The 18,552-nt window shown below is 31.0% G+C and overlaps 3 protein-coding genes across 11 annotated transcripts in view; 2 read left to right on the plus strand and 1 right to left on the minus strand.

Moving 5' to 3' along the window:
* Positions 1–10,231, minus strand: part of LOC130890740 (spectrin beta chain) — a 77,994-nt gene extending 67,763 nt beyond the window's left edge. For 5 of the 8 annotated variants that reach the window (XM_057795005.1, XM_057795001.1, XM_057795002.1 and 2 more), the window contains exon 1: positions 10,068–10,231. The gene's annotated coding sequence lies outside the window, so the exon portion shown is untranslated. The remainder of the gene's footprint in view (positions 1–10,067) is intronic. The other 3 variants (XM_057795006.1, XM_057795000.1, XM_057795004.1) reach the window with 1 other exon arrangement.
* LOC130890759 (60S ribosomal protein L44) overlaps positions 1–18,552 on the plus strand; it is a 315,570-nt gene that overhangs the window by 228,856 nt on the left and 68,162 nt on the right. The window lies entirely within an intron of this gene.
* LOC130890749 (uncharacterized) lies at positions 11,186–17,281 on the plus strand. The gene is made up of 3 exons (XM_057795044.1): positions 11,186–11,770; positions 11,823–11,903; positions 11,966–17,281. The coding sequence occupies exons 1-3, from the start codon at positions 11,567–11,569 to the stop codon at positions 12,917–12,919; spliced, it is 1,239 nt and encodes a 412-aa protein (XP_057651027.1). The 5' UTR covers positions 11,186–11,566; the 3' UTR covers positions 12,920–17,281.

An 18,552-nucleotide genomic window follows, 5' to 3' on the forward strand; every position in this document is an offset into this window, starting at 1 on the left:
GATGATCACTGCGTCATCAGCATAACATACTTTTTTTATTTCTTTGTTTCCCATCCGGTATCCTCTTCCGGCTTGCGTTACCTCATTTATAATCTGATGCTGAACAAGATCGGGACGAGGCTGTCTCCTTGTCTGATACCGACTGTCACAGGTATTCTAGTGCTCGGTTTATTTTCCATTCTGATATATGTATTATTCGGGTATTCTATTACTTTTATTATGTTTAGGTGAATCTTCCTTCTCTTCAGTAGAGTTGTTACATCAATCGTACCCTATCAAATGCTTGGCTGAGATCAATGAAGCACATATAGGCTGTCTTATTGAACTCTATAGTCTTTTACCTAATTGGGCGGATCACAAAAATAGCATCTATAGCAGATCTGTTCTTTCTGAATTCCAACTGTTCCTCAGAGATACCAGATTACATCACTTCTCCCGCTAAAAATTTAGGGAAAAGTACTGCACTCATCAAGCTAATGCCTCGATAATTTTGTGTAATTTCAATTATTTGACCAAAACGCGGATCCAGGTTTTTTGTTTCTTATAAAAGGGCGTAAGTAGAAATACGAGTATGTAAAAGTACGAATTATTTTACACCGTGGATAAAGGGAGCCAATACCCCCAAATATTTGGAATATCAAAACAATACCTAATAAAACAAAAATAAAATGCTCAGGAAATTCAAGACTAAGAAGTAGAAGAATCTGACACAAACTAATTAATATGAGTCAAATCAAACTAATTGAAAAAAGAGCCGGGAGTCGGTCTAGGGCTCTATGGGTAAACGACTGAGAAGTTGGTCTAGTCGAAAGATGTCATGTCTTTGGGGGAGGAATTGAGCAAACGCAGCACCTATTTTGAGCACAGCTTTCTTGTATCCAAATTTTCACTTAATATGCGATGTACCGCAGTTTTGGGAATGCCTACTATGTCTGGTAGCTAGCGCACTTCCAGTCAAGGATCATCCAGTACCACTACAACGAAGGAGCAGTCTCACGCAGAGTAGAATCTAGTTTAGTTTTTATATTAGTTGAGGTAACGCCTTCTGGAACCATCCTCGTGAATAATAGTTGCTCAGTGGACTTTTGCACACAGCGAGCAGGTGGATAAACAAAATGTTAATTTGAAATGTCCGTTGTGAAGTTATTCAGCACTGAAAGATGATTTTAATACACATTTCAGTTTAGAGCATGATATAAAATTAGAAACAAAAACTATACATTTCCTTCAATAGATGAAATTCATATTTGGAAAGAAGGCATTGAGAAGGAAACGAACTAATCCTTCCTGAAAGACTGTGAAGTGAAAAGAACTAAATTTGGCATACAGTACCAATATTTCAGCTGTCATCGCTCTGGTCAGTACAGTTCGAACTGTAGCCCTCACTTCTGTTCAAAAGTGACACTTGGAGCTGCAGATTCACGGTTTTTAGATGCTTGCGACAAACAGAAGCTACAGATTGTGTTTTTATTCTGTATATTGTAATTTTATTTCAATTGTATCTTTGTTTAGTTACTTTTATGTTTGGTTTTTAGTTTTTACAAGCGTTTCTCTACAAATTGTAACAATTTTTTGACAAAAAGGTATTTCTCTCTCTTACTCTCAAATATCTATTCATCCAAATATTACCTTGCTGTCAGATTAAACTTCATATTACTGTTCATCTATTTATAATCCGCAGAATATAAGTCGGAAGATGACCCAAAAACAAAAAAATTGAAATCAAATTCCTGCATTGAATATACCACATTCTATATGAATAATAACGTTGATTGATTTACTCTATAATTAGCAAGTTGGTTATTTTAGATCTTATAAAAATTGGTAAGAAACACATTAAGGTATTTACTATAATCAGCATGAATTTTAATCACGTATATGACTTACAAGACAACAGGCATCGTAATATACAAGCTGGAATGCTTAATTTCCTATTAAGTAATATGATTTGAGAATACACAAGTTGTTAAATAGCGTAATAATCGCTTATTGGTTAGTAACCTCAATGCTGTACATTATTAACGTGGGAGTTCATTCATTCTAAAAAACAGGCATGACATTACTTTCAATCTATTATTAAGTACTACACTTGAATCCTTTCCAACGCATTGTTTATATTTTTTTATGTTCCGTTAATCGCTCTATAAAATAGTTGCATTGTTTGGGGTCTATAAAGATCAAGGAATCTTTCTAAAAATATAACTGAATAATGGCGGTTGCTTTTAAAAAATATTTCTTATACTTCCATATACCCCTAACTATTACTTATTGTACAAACAAATACAGGCAACTGAAAAAACACTTGTTTTCATTTTTTGGTTTTTCAAAACTGTCGACAACATATATGGCACAGAGGAAAGTCGAATGTTGAAGACTTGATAAAGATCAAATAATAGATTGAAATGTTTGCATTTTTTAAAAAACCTTGGGCACTTTTATTTTGAGTCCTCAACCCGCAACACCATTCGAAATTTTATACTAGAAAGGACAATAATCTCAATAATATCTTCACCTGGGATTTTCAAAACTATGGACAACATATATGGCTCAGAGGAAAGTCGAACGTTGAAGCCTTGATAAAGATCAAATAATAGATTGAAGCGTCAGCATTTTTGAAAAACTCTTGGAGAGTTTTATTTTGAGTCCTCAACCCGCAACACATGGACCTATGGATAACCCAAAAAGCACATTTAAATATCCCAAGAGTACTAACAAAAGATATATTCCCACGAGATACTATATCAGAACCTCCAAATCCCAATAATTTAACAGTCACAGTAAAAGCAAAACAAGACGCATAATAAGATTTCACTGAGGTGATTACTAATATTAGCGATAATACAGGAAAGAAATCACAGAAAACTGAAACAAAAATGACTCAATTGTTAAAGCCCATAGCCCATTCACTGGTACTCTGAGAATATTTATTGTAGAAAGTCTTCTGGCCATATTCTCTTCAATCTTTTCTTTATTAGTGACTGCTTGAATAGATTATTCATTAATACATTGTTCTGGTCATTTGATCGATTTTTGTATCTTGTGGAATAGTTCTTTATCACATCTATGATTAGTAACATACCAGGGGGCTCTACTTATCATACGCAGTGATTAAGATTGCAATGTGATAGGTATAACACACACCTTTTTGAAAGCGCGTTTACAAACACCATTGATGGTTTTTATCGAAATTGCACTACCTGGATGAGTGGCCACAACACGTCTCAAATTCCATTAAAACCACATCGTGCCGACGCCGACGATTACGTTGGGTTGTTGTATTTCATACCCTTTGGACCTGTATAATCCGCTGGTGGCGAGATAATCTGCGGTTAGTGGCCCTCGGTGAGGTAATGTGAGATCTGCCACGTTTAAATACCCCCTTTCTGTTCCTCTCTTTATCACGTTTAACCATAAAGTTGATATTAAAGATAGAGAAAGTGAGTTATGAGAGCTTTTTCATGAAATACAGAAAGAACATCGCTACCCCAACCTCTATCATAATAATAAGAAGTTTTGACAGGGAGATAGTGGTAAACCGGTGCTCTTTCTCTCTCTGATAATAGTACAATTTTACTTACATTCCCCAAAGCATAATGTTCTTGGTATTCCTGCGACAGACCCAAAATAGCTTAAAAACTTTCTGCAGGAATTACATTATTTTTTGTGCATTATTTGTGGATATGAGCATTTCCCCGAAGTTTAAAGGTATTTAAAAGATATATTGATTAAGATAAAAATAAAAATACAGATCTTAATTTATGGTCTTAGCCTACATAGGAGTTGGAATGTAACGTAACATCTTAAATAGATTGGATTATGACAAGCAAAGTATGAAAAACATGACAAGGTTGTGTCACTCAACTTATTCTGAATTCTTCCAATCACTTTGGAGGTAACTATTTCTGACTTTTGCTTATGTTTAGATGCTTGCTTAAAGTTTTTATAAAAACTAGTCCCATATTTGCTGCATAAAGCCAACTTTAAAAATCTTCTGTTAGCTTAATAGCCAGCTGGAGGTCCATTGATCATGACATAAGCAAGTTTGTCAGTAGTGTCTTCCTCCTCCAGGTCAGAGGTGTCACTAGCTGCTAGTCGTTTCAGTATTACAGAAGCAATTACTGATCCCCAACTTTCACAAATAGCCTCTGAGATAGGTGTAGTTAATATAAACCTTAAAAGCTTAATAGCTAGAGGATATTTTTCTTTAAGATCAGTGACAGCAAGTTTAAATAGATATTTCAAGTCTGGAACATACCCACCAAGAATACTTGAGCTTAGTGTTTCCAACATCCACTGAAACAACTGTTTATATTCAAAAAAACAATTGGTTTCTGTCAACAGAGGGCAGGAAAGCATAGCCACAAACAAAATATTCTGCAAGTAAGCTTTGTATTGTCGTTGTTTTATTAGTAACACGCGAAATTTCGTTTTTGCGAGCTCCAATCTAATTTTACATATGGCCAATCTTTCTGCAGGCCTCTTCCTCGTTCTGCGATAATGTTGCACTGTCGCTCGTTGTTCTGCTTTGAGGCTTCCATGCCGCTGTCACTATCTGTTCTATCCATTATAATACAAATAAATGATTATACTCGTTAAGTCACAAGATATTAGTGGATTTGTTAAAATGTATAATCATTACTTAATTGAATTGTTTCTGAAGAAAATCAATAAGTGCGGAGAAACATTATTTATAGATCATTAATTAAGAGGAGTAAGAATGAAATAATGGTATTGAAGGTTTTTAACTGTTAACAAAGCTCTACAAAAACATAATTAGTTTAGTGAACCTAGAAATAATTCACAGATTTTTTTATAAAGTTTTAATTAAAGATTAAATGAGAATATCTTACAAAAAATCAACTTTTTATTTGTACTCTGTGTTATTTATACAATCGCCGTGGATTTGTAACCAGTCCTTGTTTAATTAAAACCAATTTATCTACATAATTAACAAAGACAACGTCATTGACTGCTGTGATCATGCATCAGACATCCAAATACCCGTTACATCATTGTGTGACTGTCCAATTATCATAAATGTAGTTACTGTTTTTGTAATCGTTTACATGGGCGGATTTGTCTATAAAAACTGTAACTTTATGGTTGAAATTTACAAGCAATTTGAGGCGAGATGAATATCTTTATTTTTTTCTATTACATCTAATATTTTTATTAAAAGATACAGTGTCCATTAGAGTTTAAAGTAGCAGCTGTGTACTATAGCAGCATTAGAATTTCATATTTCATAAGATGGCTAGAGTTTTAATGAAATTTACTAGTTAGTTCCATTCCGATATGGGCTTTAACGATTGAGAATGCACCGAACAAATCGGTCCTTCGAATACAAGCAATATTTGGTCCTTCGAGCCGAATCGCCCAATCACTAGCAACAATATGTGGGTAATAGATTTGGACAAATGAATGGCACCACGTCCGTTCGGGGATAATTCTGCCGATATTTTTTTCTTAAACGGTCACGCCTTAAATGAAGTGAATTCTTATAACGTTACAATTATAACGAATTTGAGTTGGTCCGAATATGTTATAAGTATTGCCAACAAAGCAAAAAGTAAGCTGTATCTCCTCCGCAAGTCTTTCGGAAGGATATCATTACATAATTCAACTCGTTTATATAAAACTAATATTCGCCCAATTATGGAGTATTGTGGAACTGTGTGGTGTCTGGAACTAGTGCGGGATAAAGATCTTCTCGAAAAAGTTCAGCGTCGATCAACCAGATTATCCCTCGGGCGTACAAGACCTAGTTATACAGAAAGACTAAATATAATGGATTTACCGACCTTTGAACAACGTCGTCTTCGTGAGGATATGATAATCACCTATAGCATTTTAAATTTCAATTATGGTAACTTAAGAAACATATTTAATGTGGACACTGATAATCGGCTTCGAGGACCCAGATGGAAATTGAAAAAAACGGCACCGTCTGTCAATATTTTTAAGAATAGACTGGACGCTTTTCTATTTTCTAGTTAAATCTTTTTTTTCCTTTGTAATTTTTAATTTTCTAACTAATTACTTTAATTTTTATAATATATATATATATATATATATATATATATATATATATATATATATATATAGTATATCTCAGGGCTTATGGATCTTAGGGTCCCTGCCCGTACCTTATTGTAATAATAATAATATAGTCTCTAGAGGTATGGTCACTCAACAGTTCCAATCTATCCTAGGATGGACCGGATTGTATTATACAAAATTGGCTTAAATTGGATAAACTACCGAAAATTCATTGACTTTTGAAAGAAAACACTTATTTTCAACCAACTAATCAAAAAATATGGTGCTCTGAATGCACGCAAGGTAAAGGTATAATATATTGTTCTTTTTATTTGTTTCTCGACCAAAGCAATACATCTAGAATTAGTAAACAAACTAACGACAGAGGCATTTTTATCTTCAATGAAACGTTTTATTTCGAGAAGAGGTAATGTCGCTGAGATTCATTGGGCTACGGAACTAACCTTGTGGGTGCCGAACGGGAGTTTTTAACGGTCACAAAACTTTCAAAAATTCAATCCCATAGCCCACATAGAAGTTTTGGTCAAGTATAATGTTTTTAAAGAACTTTTTCCATCTAATGCTCCACGTTTCTATAAATTTTCCAACCATTTTATTCCTTATTTAGACGTGGCATACTGTTCCTTCCATCCTGTAGAAATACAAAATCTTTCCTAATGTCAAATTTCATAGATTGTCGAAATCTTTATTTGTATTTACAAATCGTTCAATAAAATGCACTCTCCCTGTCACTTTCAGTGACATGCAGCTTTACAGCATGATCGATACGGGAAATTTAAGTTTTATATTCGAGACAGTCTGAATATAAAATGTCTTATTTTTGTGAATAACTCAACTTTTGAATTTGGTTTTCTCACTCCATTGTATCGCATCGCATTTATGAAAAATCCAACTCATATGTTTTTTTTTATATATTATTTCTTCTTCTCTCTAATAGTCCAGTCATTTTAGGTAAATTTAGGCAAGATACCCAGCTATAAAATCGTTTAAACTTCATTTGACATCCTAAAACTCCACTCAAAACTCACATATAATTCGATGTGAGCAACTTTAAAAAACGGGGATCAAAAATAAAAAAAATCGATTTATTGCACATTTTTTGCAAATAACTCGTTTCCTATGGGTTTTACGCTATTTGTATTTATTATCAATATTGTAGAGCATTAAATTCTCTACAACTTTTGTTTGAAAAATTTTTTCATACGGTTAATCGTTTTTGAGAGAGAGGGCAAAGCGCGCGCGGTTCTTTCTAATTGCACAAAATATTTTCAACAACAATAGAGGTTAGAACTCTGCTGAACTTCACACAGAGGATCTCTCCTCATCGGTTAGAACCCTCGTAAAAACCAGAACTCGTCATAGTACGACAGCGCCTCACTAGCGTAACGATTTTTCGTTCTTTCTAATTGCTCAAAATATTCTCAACAGCAATAGAAACTAGAACTTTGCTGAACTTTACACAGAGGATCACTATTCATCGTTCAGAACCCTCGTGTAATCCAGAAATCTTTCGAGCACGGTAACGTCTCATTATTATTCAGTTTCACTTGTTTGCATCAGTTCTTTGGATACTTTTTGGTGAATTCGATTTTTTTTTCTATAGCCGGTTTAACGGATCTTTTACCATCATAATATTGCCTTTAGTTTGATGAAATCGAAAGCTTTTATGACCATCGTAGTTTTCCAGAACTAATTCTCTTTTTTGTTAGTAGAAATCATTTCATGAGGGTTGATTCATGAATTTAGAGAATTTTTCGATGTTAACTAACCAGAACTATTCGTTGACGAACCATTCCTGTTTGATTTTTCAGTTTCACTATAATGAGACGCCAGCTTCCGGTCGTTAGCGTCTCATTTTTTAAAATGTCATGTTCTGTATTTAATTCTGCAGAGCTATCGATAAAAAGTATCAGCAACTCTAGAACTATGCTGGACGCTATAAGAACTCATTTCAAACTATGATTAATACAATTTTTTAGCTTTATTCTTCGGAATTCAGATTTTTTCTTTAGCAATTGTTATACACAGAATTAGCAGCTGTTGATTGCCTTGTGACAGTTCTGATTGTTTGTTTTCTAATTCTGGATTATTTCCATTAAAATGAGATCGATAAATTGAAACATAATATCATCAGGTGAACTAACTCAGATGTTTTAGTGAGATACAATTTGCAAATTCTAATTTTTTCTAAATTGACAGAGTCCATCTCCTGTACCATCTAAAAGAAACAATTTGGCACAAAAATTGAAGAGACTTATCTTTTCTGTAGTTTCTTATAATAAATTGACAAAATATATACTTGCAAAATGTGATAACAAAATTTACCTAAGTGAAATAACTAAATAATTCTATTACATTTGCAGATATAACTCATTTGATAAGCAACTAAAATATCAATAGTAGATCAAAAATAAAAATCACACCAGATAATTAGAGAATTATATCATTGTAATCTTATTGAAGGAATCATAGTATTCAAAAGTAGATGGTGGAAATGTTGCATTTGAATTAATCATGTATTTAAAATGAAGTATGTTTTATATAAAATCAATGTACGAACTTGAAATTGAATAACTAAGATAAAAAACAAATCGTTTAAATTGAAGCATTAAAATGTCCATCAGACTAGATAAACTTGACATATGTATAATAATTATTTACTTTTAAAATGCTGATAACATTGTTAAACACATTTTCCTAGAATTCTATTATGTAAGTATAGATTCAATATGAGAATAATATAGTGTGACCTGTAAGATACAGATCAACACTATCGTTAATTGTGAAAATTACTTGCAAGTAAAAGTACAGAATGATTAAGTTAGTGTCAAATTTAATTAAAAAATCAAGAAAATCGCCACACATCTTTAATATGAGTTAAAATCTTTTCATTTAGGTGGAAAGCATCCAACTAAATATACCTTTGGGTATAGAATTAAATGTATTAGTTACGAAAATTTACAAATTAAGATTTATATTCATATTATACATTTTGGGTATATACCTTTACAAAATTAGCCACATGGAATAAAAACAATTTAATTGTGTAATTTTATTTTGAAACAAAAAATGAGAATTATGTATAACAACAATACTTTATCAAGTAACTATTTCTTATAAAAACACCCATTGACTTACTTTAAAACAAACGATCTCAATATGATATCCATCATACAAATTAAGTTTTAATATAAAATGTTTTATTTATCACTTTCAATTTCAAAATAAGAACATTTCAAATTAACATTATTACATAATACCCTGCTATTAAAAAAGCAAATTGTTGAAAAATTATGAATTCAAGGTCGTGAGCTATAAAAATGATGAGTCATACGAAGATCATAGTTATTAATAAATAAACTTAAAAACATGAAAATCGTGTTAAATACTTAATTAAATGACATAATGTTATCTCATTAAGTGACCTTTTCATCAATATTGTATAACTTCTATTTGATAATTTTTCTTTTATATCAAAAATTATACCTTACAGATGAAATTTATTTTTATATACTCAGATGAAAAATTTTCGGAAATTTAGAAAAACTTGCTCCAATCTATTTTTACCACTTTAATCAATAATCAATATTGGATTATTGATAGGGAAAAAGGGCATAAAATTCAAATTAAAACAAAGTTAATGTTACATTATGTTTTCATGACACTCACAGCAAATATTTCCAAGATAAACAATTGCAGTTTAACTAAAAATAATGCCCTATATAAGAGTTCACTGACATTGAGCCTCAAAAACTGTCATTTGTTGCACCTGATGACCTTAAGACCCTTTATAAATATTTTCAAATATATGAACAACAATAAATACGCATTCAGAAATAAACTTGAATACCTAGCTACAAAATCAAAATGAAAAATACTTCAGAACTTTAAATGGAATTATTATTTTCCAAATTTGTAGTGGTTACACCTACTGTCGGCCATATTCAGGTCACAAGTGGATTTTATTCGAAAAATAAGAATGTACTCAAAATATTTCAAAAACATACCTGTTCGTAAAAGCAATAATAATTGTACACAACCACACTTTTATTAATAAAACCGGTGTTTTTGTATAAATAATACTTTTATTCACTTGTTCATTAGTTCACAAACGCAAACGCCCTTCATGACAGCTAACTCTAGTACTAAAGCGCCTGCGCATAAACAATTGAAAACGGAAAGGTGCGTTCTCATAAAAGTTACAGTGGCAGCAAACGATAATTTTCTGGGGGGAAGGATAACTACATCTCCCATCTTCAGTTACTTGACCCCCAGATCAATCAATCATATACCATCACATTTCAGACCTATACAAACGTATTACTTTATATATTTAAGATTCATGAGAAATGTTGGAAAACCGAGAAGTTAATGAAAAAATTGAAATAATTAAGTTATAAATAGCAGGAAACTTCAAAACATGGGAAAGGTTGATATAAAAAGAAGGACAAATTCTATTTCCGATTTTGACGGATGAGATAATAAAAATATTTCCATCAAATTAAAAACAAAGCATGTTGGGATAGATATCTATGAAGAAATAAAATGACAAGCATAAAACATTCGAAAAGCGAAAAATGAGTATGAACAAGAATAAAACAAAAGAAAATTTCAAATTAATTGCAACGAGAATAATTAAAAACAATAAATATATAATATCCAATGGATGCAAACAGTCTAATTTCGATTTGAGGCGATTACTTTATTAAAATTCAATCCAAACAAATGGAGTATTTAAGGATAATTGCAAATACAAAGATCGGGAATACAATCTGAATTTAAATTTATCACACCATCTTATATGTGAACTATAAAATAAAGGAAAAATATCTCCAATAAAACGATAGTATGTTACATAGTGAAAAGATATCGTTGGTTATATTGTACTGATGAAAGCAAATGAATCAGTGACATGTACTCCAGTTATAGCTTACTCTTCTAAAACAGACTAATGAATATAAATTCAATAGACCATAACTAGTTTATCAAAATAACTGTGTATTGTTGGGTGTATATTCATTCACATACAATTCTATAGCATACGAGCCGCCAATGAATTGTCTTGGAGTAACTAAAAAGAGATGATGTATGCCCAGCTTGGTTCTGAACAAAGATGGATAATTTTACTCTACTTTAATCAATGTAATGATGATGTCATTCTTGTCTTTTTGGAAGGCAAATTAACAAAATATTTCAAAAATAGTGAAAATTCTGATGGATACTATTATATCAAATGAACCAATAAAATTATATTGAATCTTTTAATAAGATATAAAATTATTTTAAAATTTATTTCAATATAGTATGTACAACATAGATATACTTGCTTTTTAGAAACAGCTCTTCCATTTGCTGATTTGACAATACAAATTTTCATGACGTGTCTTTATTACACAGAAAAAGAGGTTAGGCTAATATCTAGGGGTTTTACATAGATACAATTTATTTAAAAAGGTTCTTGTTTACTATGTTATAAGAATTTAGAATACGTTAAGCATTAGTGATAATGGCGGACCCTACACAACAAAATGAAGCTAGATCAGACAATTACTGTAAAGATAGATATTTCCATTCCAGTAACAGACCCTACCGCGGCAGGGGTAGAGGTAGAGGTAGAGATTACAGGGTAGATAATGTTGAGCGAGCTCTTAGCGAATTAGGAGTAAGAGATCTAAGAGAACACCTTGATAGAAAACATCAGAATGAACAGGTAATGTTCTGTATCAAGTTTCGTTTCCTATTTTGATATTTGAAATTTGTAGTCAAAAAGTGGCCCACCATCAGATCCATCTTATAATTATCTAAAAGACCCACTTAGAGAAAATGAAGATAATAGTGCAAATGTAAGTATATAGGTATATATTGTATTTAGTACAGTGTGTTTTATGTATATAATGTTTTTAAGGTACAATCATCTTCTTTATTGCGCTCACATAGCTACAGGGGTCGAGGAAGATCTAGATATGAAGAAGATACATTTATACAAAACCCGATGAATATTAAGGTAGAACTGATTACTTCTACTGGTCAAAGAAGTTGTACATTAAATGAAGGTTCCAAATTAGCGGATATAAAACATATACCAGATTATGAACATCCTCAACGTGGCGGCTTTGTGAGAAGTAGAAGCTCTAGAGGAAGAGGCAGAGGAAGATTTAATAATGATCCATCTGATGAAGGTGAGAGGATTAGGTCTAAGAGTAGTGAACGTAGAAGAAACAGTGAAGCTAGGAATCACAGTAGAAGCAAAAGTGTGGAAAATAAAGGTAGAAATAGGGAAACAACGACAAATAATTCTGAATATAATCCTAAATCTACATCTGAAACTAATGATTATCAAGGGAGAGGAAACGTAAAAACTTCTTCTGAAATCATACCTGAAAATGTTGACTATAGAGGTAGAGGAAGAATTTCATCATATACTTCTGAATTTTTGCCACACAATCAAAAATCTAGAGGATCATTTGATAGTAACACCAGAGGGAGGTTCAGGAGTAGAGGAAGACGATGGGGAGGTAGAAGAGGTAGAGGTAATCAAAGACCAACAAAATCTGACATTGTCCAGCCTGCTAATACTGATGTGACTACTGAAGAAAATTGGGAAGATGAAGAAAATACTGATGGACCTTGTGAGACTAACACAGAGATTGAAGATGTTGAAAATAATGATGAGGAAACAAATCCTCCAGTTAGCTATTCTGAAGATATCAGTATCGTAGTAAACACAACTAACGAAGGTAATATTAAAAAAAGAACTGTTAGATTCAATTTGAATGAAAATGAAGATGAAAAAAATGGAAATTCAGTACAAGAAAAAGATGAGGACAAACCTTGCGAAGATGCTAGTAGCGTTCAGTAAACAACACTTTAATTTCAATATTACCTCTGCATATTCTATTTTTTTTCAAAGTAACTTCAATATTATGTTCTAAATGTATTTGATGCCATTTTTGAAAACTGTGTACTCCCATTGTTTTGAGAAAAAAATGAGTGATAGTTGGAAATTGTCCTTAGTTGAAGTAATAGAAACAAATAATAAAAAATATGAATTTTTTTATCATAACATCATGTAATATCAGAGATATATTTCTTTTCAAAAGTTATAAATATTTAAAATTAGTTTTTTTTATCAAGTTTTGAAAGTTTTTTTTCAATTTTAGTTTGGGGTGTAAAAACATAGATTTTGATTATTTTTTTCTGAAATATTTCAATTTAAATTTCTGCATCTTTTATTTGTGACTTTTTTCATCTTTCATGATTTTTGGTATAGTTGATCATAACAACAAGTAATATCAAAGATATATTTGTTTTTAAAAGTTATAAACATTTAAAAACAGTTTTTATTGATCAAGTCTTGGAATATTTTTTTCAAAATTTAGTTTCTGATGTAAATACATAGATTTTGATTGTTCTTTTCTGTTCTTTTCATTTTCTTTTTCAATATTTCAATTTGAATTTCTGTATTTTTTATTTATGACCAATAAAGTTATGTCAGGACAGTGATATATCACCAGTGGTATTTTCAAAACATGAATAGAGTGATTTTGGTATCTACCTCCATTTTTCTTATGTACCACATTTTACGGAATTTTAATAAATTAAAAACATCAAGTTCCATAATTGTAAGTAAAAATATGTCTAGTAGACTTTGAGTGTGATATTAATTTTGATTTATCGAAGTTTTTATAGAAGATTGACAATAGTCGGCGAAAAAACGAAGTGCCTTCAAGTATTGATTTAAACATTTAGATATCTGTATTTTTATAATGAAATAAATTAAAATGTGTTTCATAGTAAGTCAATATTACTTTTTCAGTTTTTGTGATATAGACATATTTATATCTTTATTTTGAAATCAAATTTATTAATAATTGAAGCAACAATATATTTAATCAGAATATTTTAATTATATGTTCGTATTTGAATTATTTATTGTTTTAATATCAAAAACAGTTGAAGTAAACATATAAAGGTCAGAAATATAAATAACTGTTTTCAAAGAAGACAAAGCTTTTGACTAAAAGGTTTTTCCTATGGGTATTCGTTATGCAAAATAATGTATAAAGCCTCAATTTAGAGTTATATAAATTTTTTCTTTGAAGTTTGTACCATGTTTTCACTTCTTCAAAAACTGAAACGGAATATATTCTAACAATATAAACTCATAATTTATTTTTGTTGAAAATGTATGTTATCTTTGAAAATCTCATTTTTTAGGTTATTTAGATTTGAATTTTCATTATTCTTTTATCTGTTTTCCACTCTTTTCTCTCCCTTTCTACTTTATTCATTTGTCATACTGTTTTCCCCTTTTTCTTCCTTTTAATTCTACTTGTTCTAGCCAAGTTTTCCTAGATCTTCCTCTTCTTATTTTCTTATATCTTTTTGCTTCTGTCACTTTTCATATTATGCTTTATAGTGCTCTTCTTTATATGTGTTTTACCACAAACATTTTTGTTCCTGTTTGAGTTTATTATAAATAAAAATTGTATAATGGTAAAAATTTATTTTAAACAATATTGATTGTGTTAAAAAAATATAAAATCTAGAAGTAAAACTAATATTTCCTTTTTAAATTAATATTACTTTTGTATGTTACTTTTCAATTTTTTCTAATTATCTTCTCTGACATTTCCCATTGATCACTAACAAAATAAAGCTATAAAAAAGAAGTTCTTTTAATATTGGACGTCAATTTAAAAAATAAAAGATAACATAGTACAGTAACATCATATTTTCAATTTAAACTTCGAATAAAGCAGCTGAATCTCCAGGAGTCTAATTAGGATCTTTTACACAATTTATTCTCCTCAATTCCCTTCTCTTTGGATCTGTTGGAAAGTAGCACATATTCAAACTAACTCCATTCTTATTTTTACATCCAGGAGCCTAACACTTTGGTCTTTTTAACAAATATTTCATCCTAACAGTAAAATACCAATTTTTACTCAATCAGATTTGTTTACACACAAACACACGCTTACGATTACATCACTGATAGCCGAACATACTTCTGTGAAAGTTAGGGTACTGAATATGACGGAACCAATCAGAAAGCTACTAAGGATTGGCCACATTGTAGCGCTACGTCCGCTGAATGCGACTATTATGGATAATCCTTTTCTGTCATAAGCAGCTGTGAATTGTCTTTTTTAACTATTTCTTTTAAAAAATGTTACTTCAAGTGTGAAAATATTATATGAATGAATGAATGAAAATATTTAGTTTGTATAGAATCAATGATTTTTTTATGTTGGTTATGGATTTTTTTTATAAAAGCTTATACTTTTACCAGGGGTGGATGAGAAATCCCCATCGGGAATCTTTTGACCACACAAACACAAAGGTAACTTAAACAAAACAAAAATTGACACGAAAATTATTTATTATATTCCGCAGTTAATATGAAGGATACTCGGAATAACATGGATTTTTAATTATTCGATTTGTAAGCATATCTGAATTTTTTTAAGATAATGATGGTATATTCTGGGTATGATGTTTTGAAATAGGATTGCTGGTCAAGTTAGATGGGGCCGAGAGAGGAGCGTAACTAGCGTTTGGTTTTGACCAGTGTTAAGATTACTTCTGTGAGATAGTCGCTCGTGTTGTTGGTCATATCAACGAAAATATCAAGGTCATACCGAACCGGAATGGTACGACGTTCGTTGCTGTTGGGTATCCAGTCAGGAGAAATAAGATGCCCTGGGGTCGACGTAACGCAACACCAAACTGAGTCTAACTGAGTCAAACTGAGTTTCCTTCCATAGTTGGAAACCAAAAGATACTGCCATGCCGAAGGTGCCTGGGGATTCGGAGTTGAGGCAACGGGACGACTGTAGCAGTTGATGCCCTGCTAGTAACATCATTTTAGGCGGTGGGATGGGTTGGAATGGATTGGCAGAAATAGCCCTGCTCTGAAATAGTTGAAAACACTATGGGTTGCAGCTTGAAAGTTTCGGTGCTAGCTAGAATGCTGGAAACAGCTTTGAGCAATGCAATACAGACAGGGAATCTCTTCGTAGAGATTGTAGGTGGCTTCGTCGATAGTGGCGTTTTAGTAGCCTGGAGCGTGATCTGCTTCAAAAGTTGGCAGAGGTGGGGAGGAAGGATAAAGGTGTTGACCCTCTTTGGTCTCAATAACACCTAGTGCATTGAGATATAGACACACCGGCTAGGGCACGTTGAAAGCGTAGCCGTCGCATTTATCCAGGATCAAGATATCTTCGGGAGATTCAGAATTCCGAGCCACAACAAATTAACGCAGTAGTATTACAAAAATGTGTGTAAGGTCAGGTTTCATTTTTCTAGTTGTAATTATAATTCAACATACAAATTGAAAGTGCTTCTATGACTTCTATTATGAAATGATTGCAATAGTTCTTAATGGAATTTTAAAGTGAGAAGACTTTTTACTATTTACTACTCTTCAATTTTTGGCTATAATTTCTGTTTCATGTTGTTGCTTTTCTTCCAAAAAAATTAAACTTCGTGTTGCAAAATAATTACCTTTTATCATATACTATATCGAAACTTTTTTTCTTATAATATAATATTTCTAGCATTCACTGTTAAATTTTCAACTTAAAATATTAAAGATTAAAAAATTGGGCATATCGACTAGCTCATATGAAATGTTTACAAAAGCCTAACGATCATTTTTTCATAAGGTCCGTCCACCCCTGTTTTCTATTGTGCTAAAATTGCTAGTTTAGTATTATAATTGGGCTGTTGTTAAAAAGACTCGAGTATATTTCACAGAAAGAATTTAATTTCGGAAACTTAAGTTAATTTTTTAAAAATTGGAATAAGTTTCTTCAAATCACTATCAAAATAAGTTCAATTAAAAATTAAATTCAAATTTGATAATTGGGTTATTTTGTAATAATATAAAACAGCTGATATAGAGGGGAAATACTTTACCTACTCTTATTGTTTATAGTTGGTAAACATGTGATTTGTTTTTATCTCATTATTATATTGTTTATGTTATGTTATGAAATATAATATTGAAAGATATTTTTTCCAAATTAGATTGAAAACTACATCATTTTACCAGTAGTTTTGTTTTAATATCCCCACATAACTTTTCATTTTTGGACTGTTTATATATTCGTTGTTAAATATCTTTTGATATTATTCTTGAAGTGAATATGTTAAGTTAGCTTTGCAATTATAACCTTCCATATTGTGTAAAAAATAAAAAAAATTGTAACATTCACATTTTTGTTTTTCTTATATATTTCATTAAAATGTTCTCGGTAATAGTGGTGATTCCTAATAGTTTCTAATCCACTAACTGGTCACTTTTTCATTATACCCATCTATATTTGAAGAAAACCTCAAAAATTATTTACACGAACCACCCATTATGGTATAGTCAACAAGTTCAAAAACGTAAAAAACAGAGGAAAAGGTTTGTAGTAACAAATACACATTAAATTGATTGAAAAATAATTTATTTTATAACATATATATTTCTTTGTAAATAAATTTTAATTTTTATCGATTATAAATATAATTTATCAACATTTAAAGCTTTTAAAATCGTCGAAATGCTCATAAGTGAAAATTGAATACAAAATCCAACATTTTGTAGTTATGAGACATAAATAAAAACTTTGTATTAACAAAACACTTCATGAAAAATTGGATTAACTAACGACATTGCTGAATCATTGACTAGTATTTCATTTCAGATTATCTGTATTAGATGGTTCACAGCAATATTATTTGTTCTAACCACATAGCGCCGTTTGTTAGTGTTAACCTTAACCACTCATTTTATATCCATCACAAAAGAGAAGAATAATTAAATTTTATTAATCTTGTGTTATTAAGGAAGTCAGAAAATATATTTTAACAATTGTTAATGGTTACAATATTTTACTTAGTAGAGATGTTGATGATGACTGACATTTCAGCAGTACCCAACCACTAAAGACATTTTAGCATACATTAAATTCCAACTATACCGGACTAATGAAATGCAAGATATTTACATGCCGACTGAAGCTCATTTCAAACATTTAGAAAATGGAAATGAATTCCTTAAATATCCACAAAAGTAAATAGCGACCAGTATACTAAGTACAGAGGAAGCTACATGGTAAAACATGAAAAATTACACAACTAAACATACCTATAGAACAAAATAAAAAACCAAACAAAAATGATACTACAATGTGTATAAGGAACTTCTGACAATAAATTACAAGATAAGAAGAAATTCAAAATGTACTTTATGCAATTCAGAAAAAATAGTTTCCTCAATAGGTATGGAAAATTTCAACTCAACCGAAAATAAAAGGTTTAAATTCCATTTTTATCTGAAAGATGCCACCACTCTATGGATTGATATCTTTATTGCTTGAAAATTATATGTTTCTTAATATTGTTTAGCTTTTTATCTCTTTTATGTCTATCCATTTTTTGTTGTACCTTTTTACAAATTTTCAACAATGTAACTGAGGAAATACATTGCACAATAAT

Source organism: Diorhabda carinulata, chromosome 2 (genome assembly GCF_026250575.1).
Source record: "Diorhabda carinulata isolate Delta chromosome 2, icDioCari1.1, whole genome shotgun sequence".
Taxonomy (NCBI): Eukaryota; Metazoa; Arthropoda; class Insecta; order Coleoptera; family Chrysomelidae; genus Diorhabda; species Diorhabda carinulata.

Excerpts from the sequence above, each read along its gene's own strand:
- LOC130890749 (XM_057795044.1), top strand. The coding sequence starts at position 11,567 with ATGGCGGACCCTACACAACAAAATGAAGCTAGATCAGACAATTACTGT. Across the intron at positions 11,771-11,822 it reads GAAAACATCAGAATGAACAG|TCAAAAAGTGGCCCACCATC; the intron begins GTAATGTTCTGT and ends TGAAATTTGTAG. Across the intron at positions 11,904-11,965 it reads ATGAAGATAATAGTGCAAAT|GTACAATCATCTTCTTTATT; the intron begins GTAAGTATATAG and ends AATGTTTTTAAG.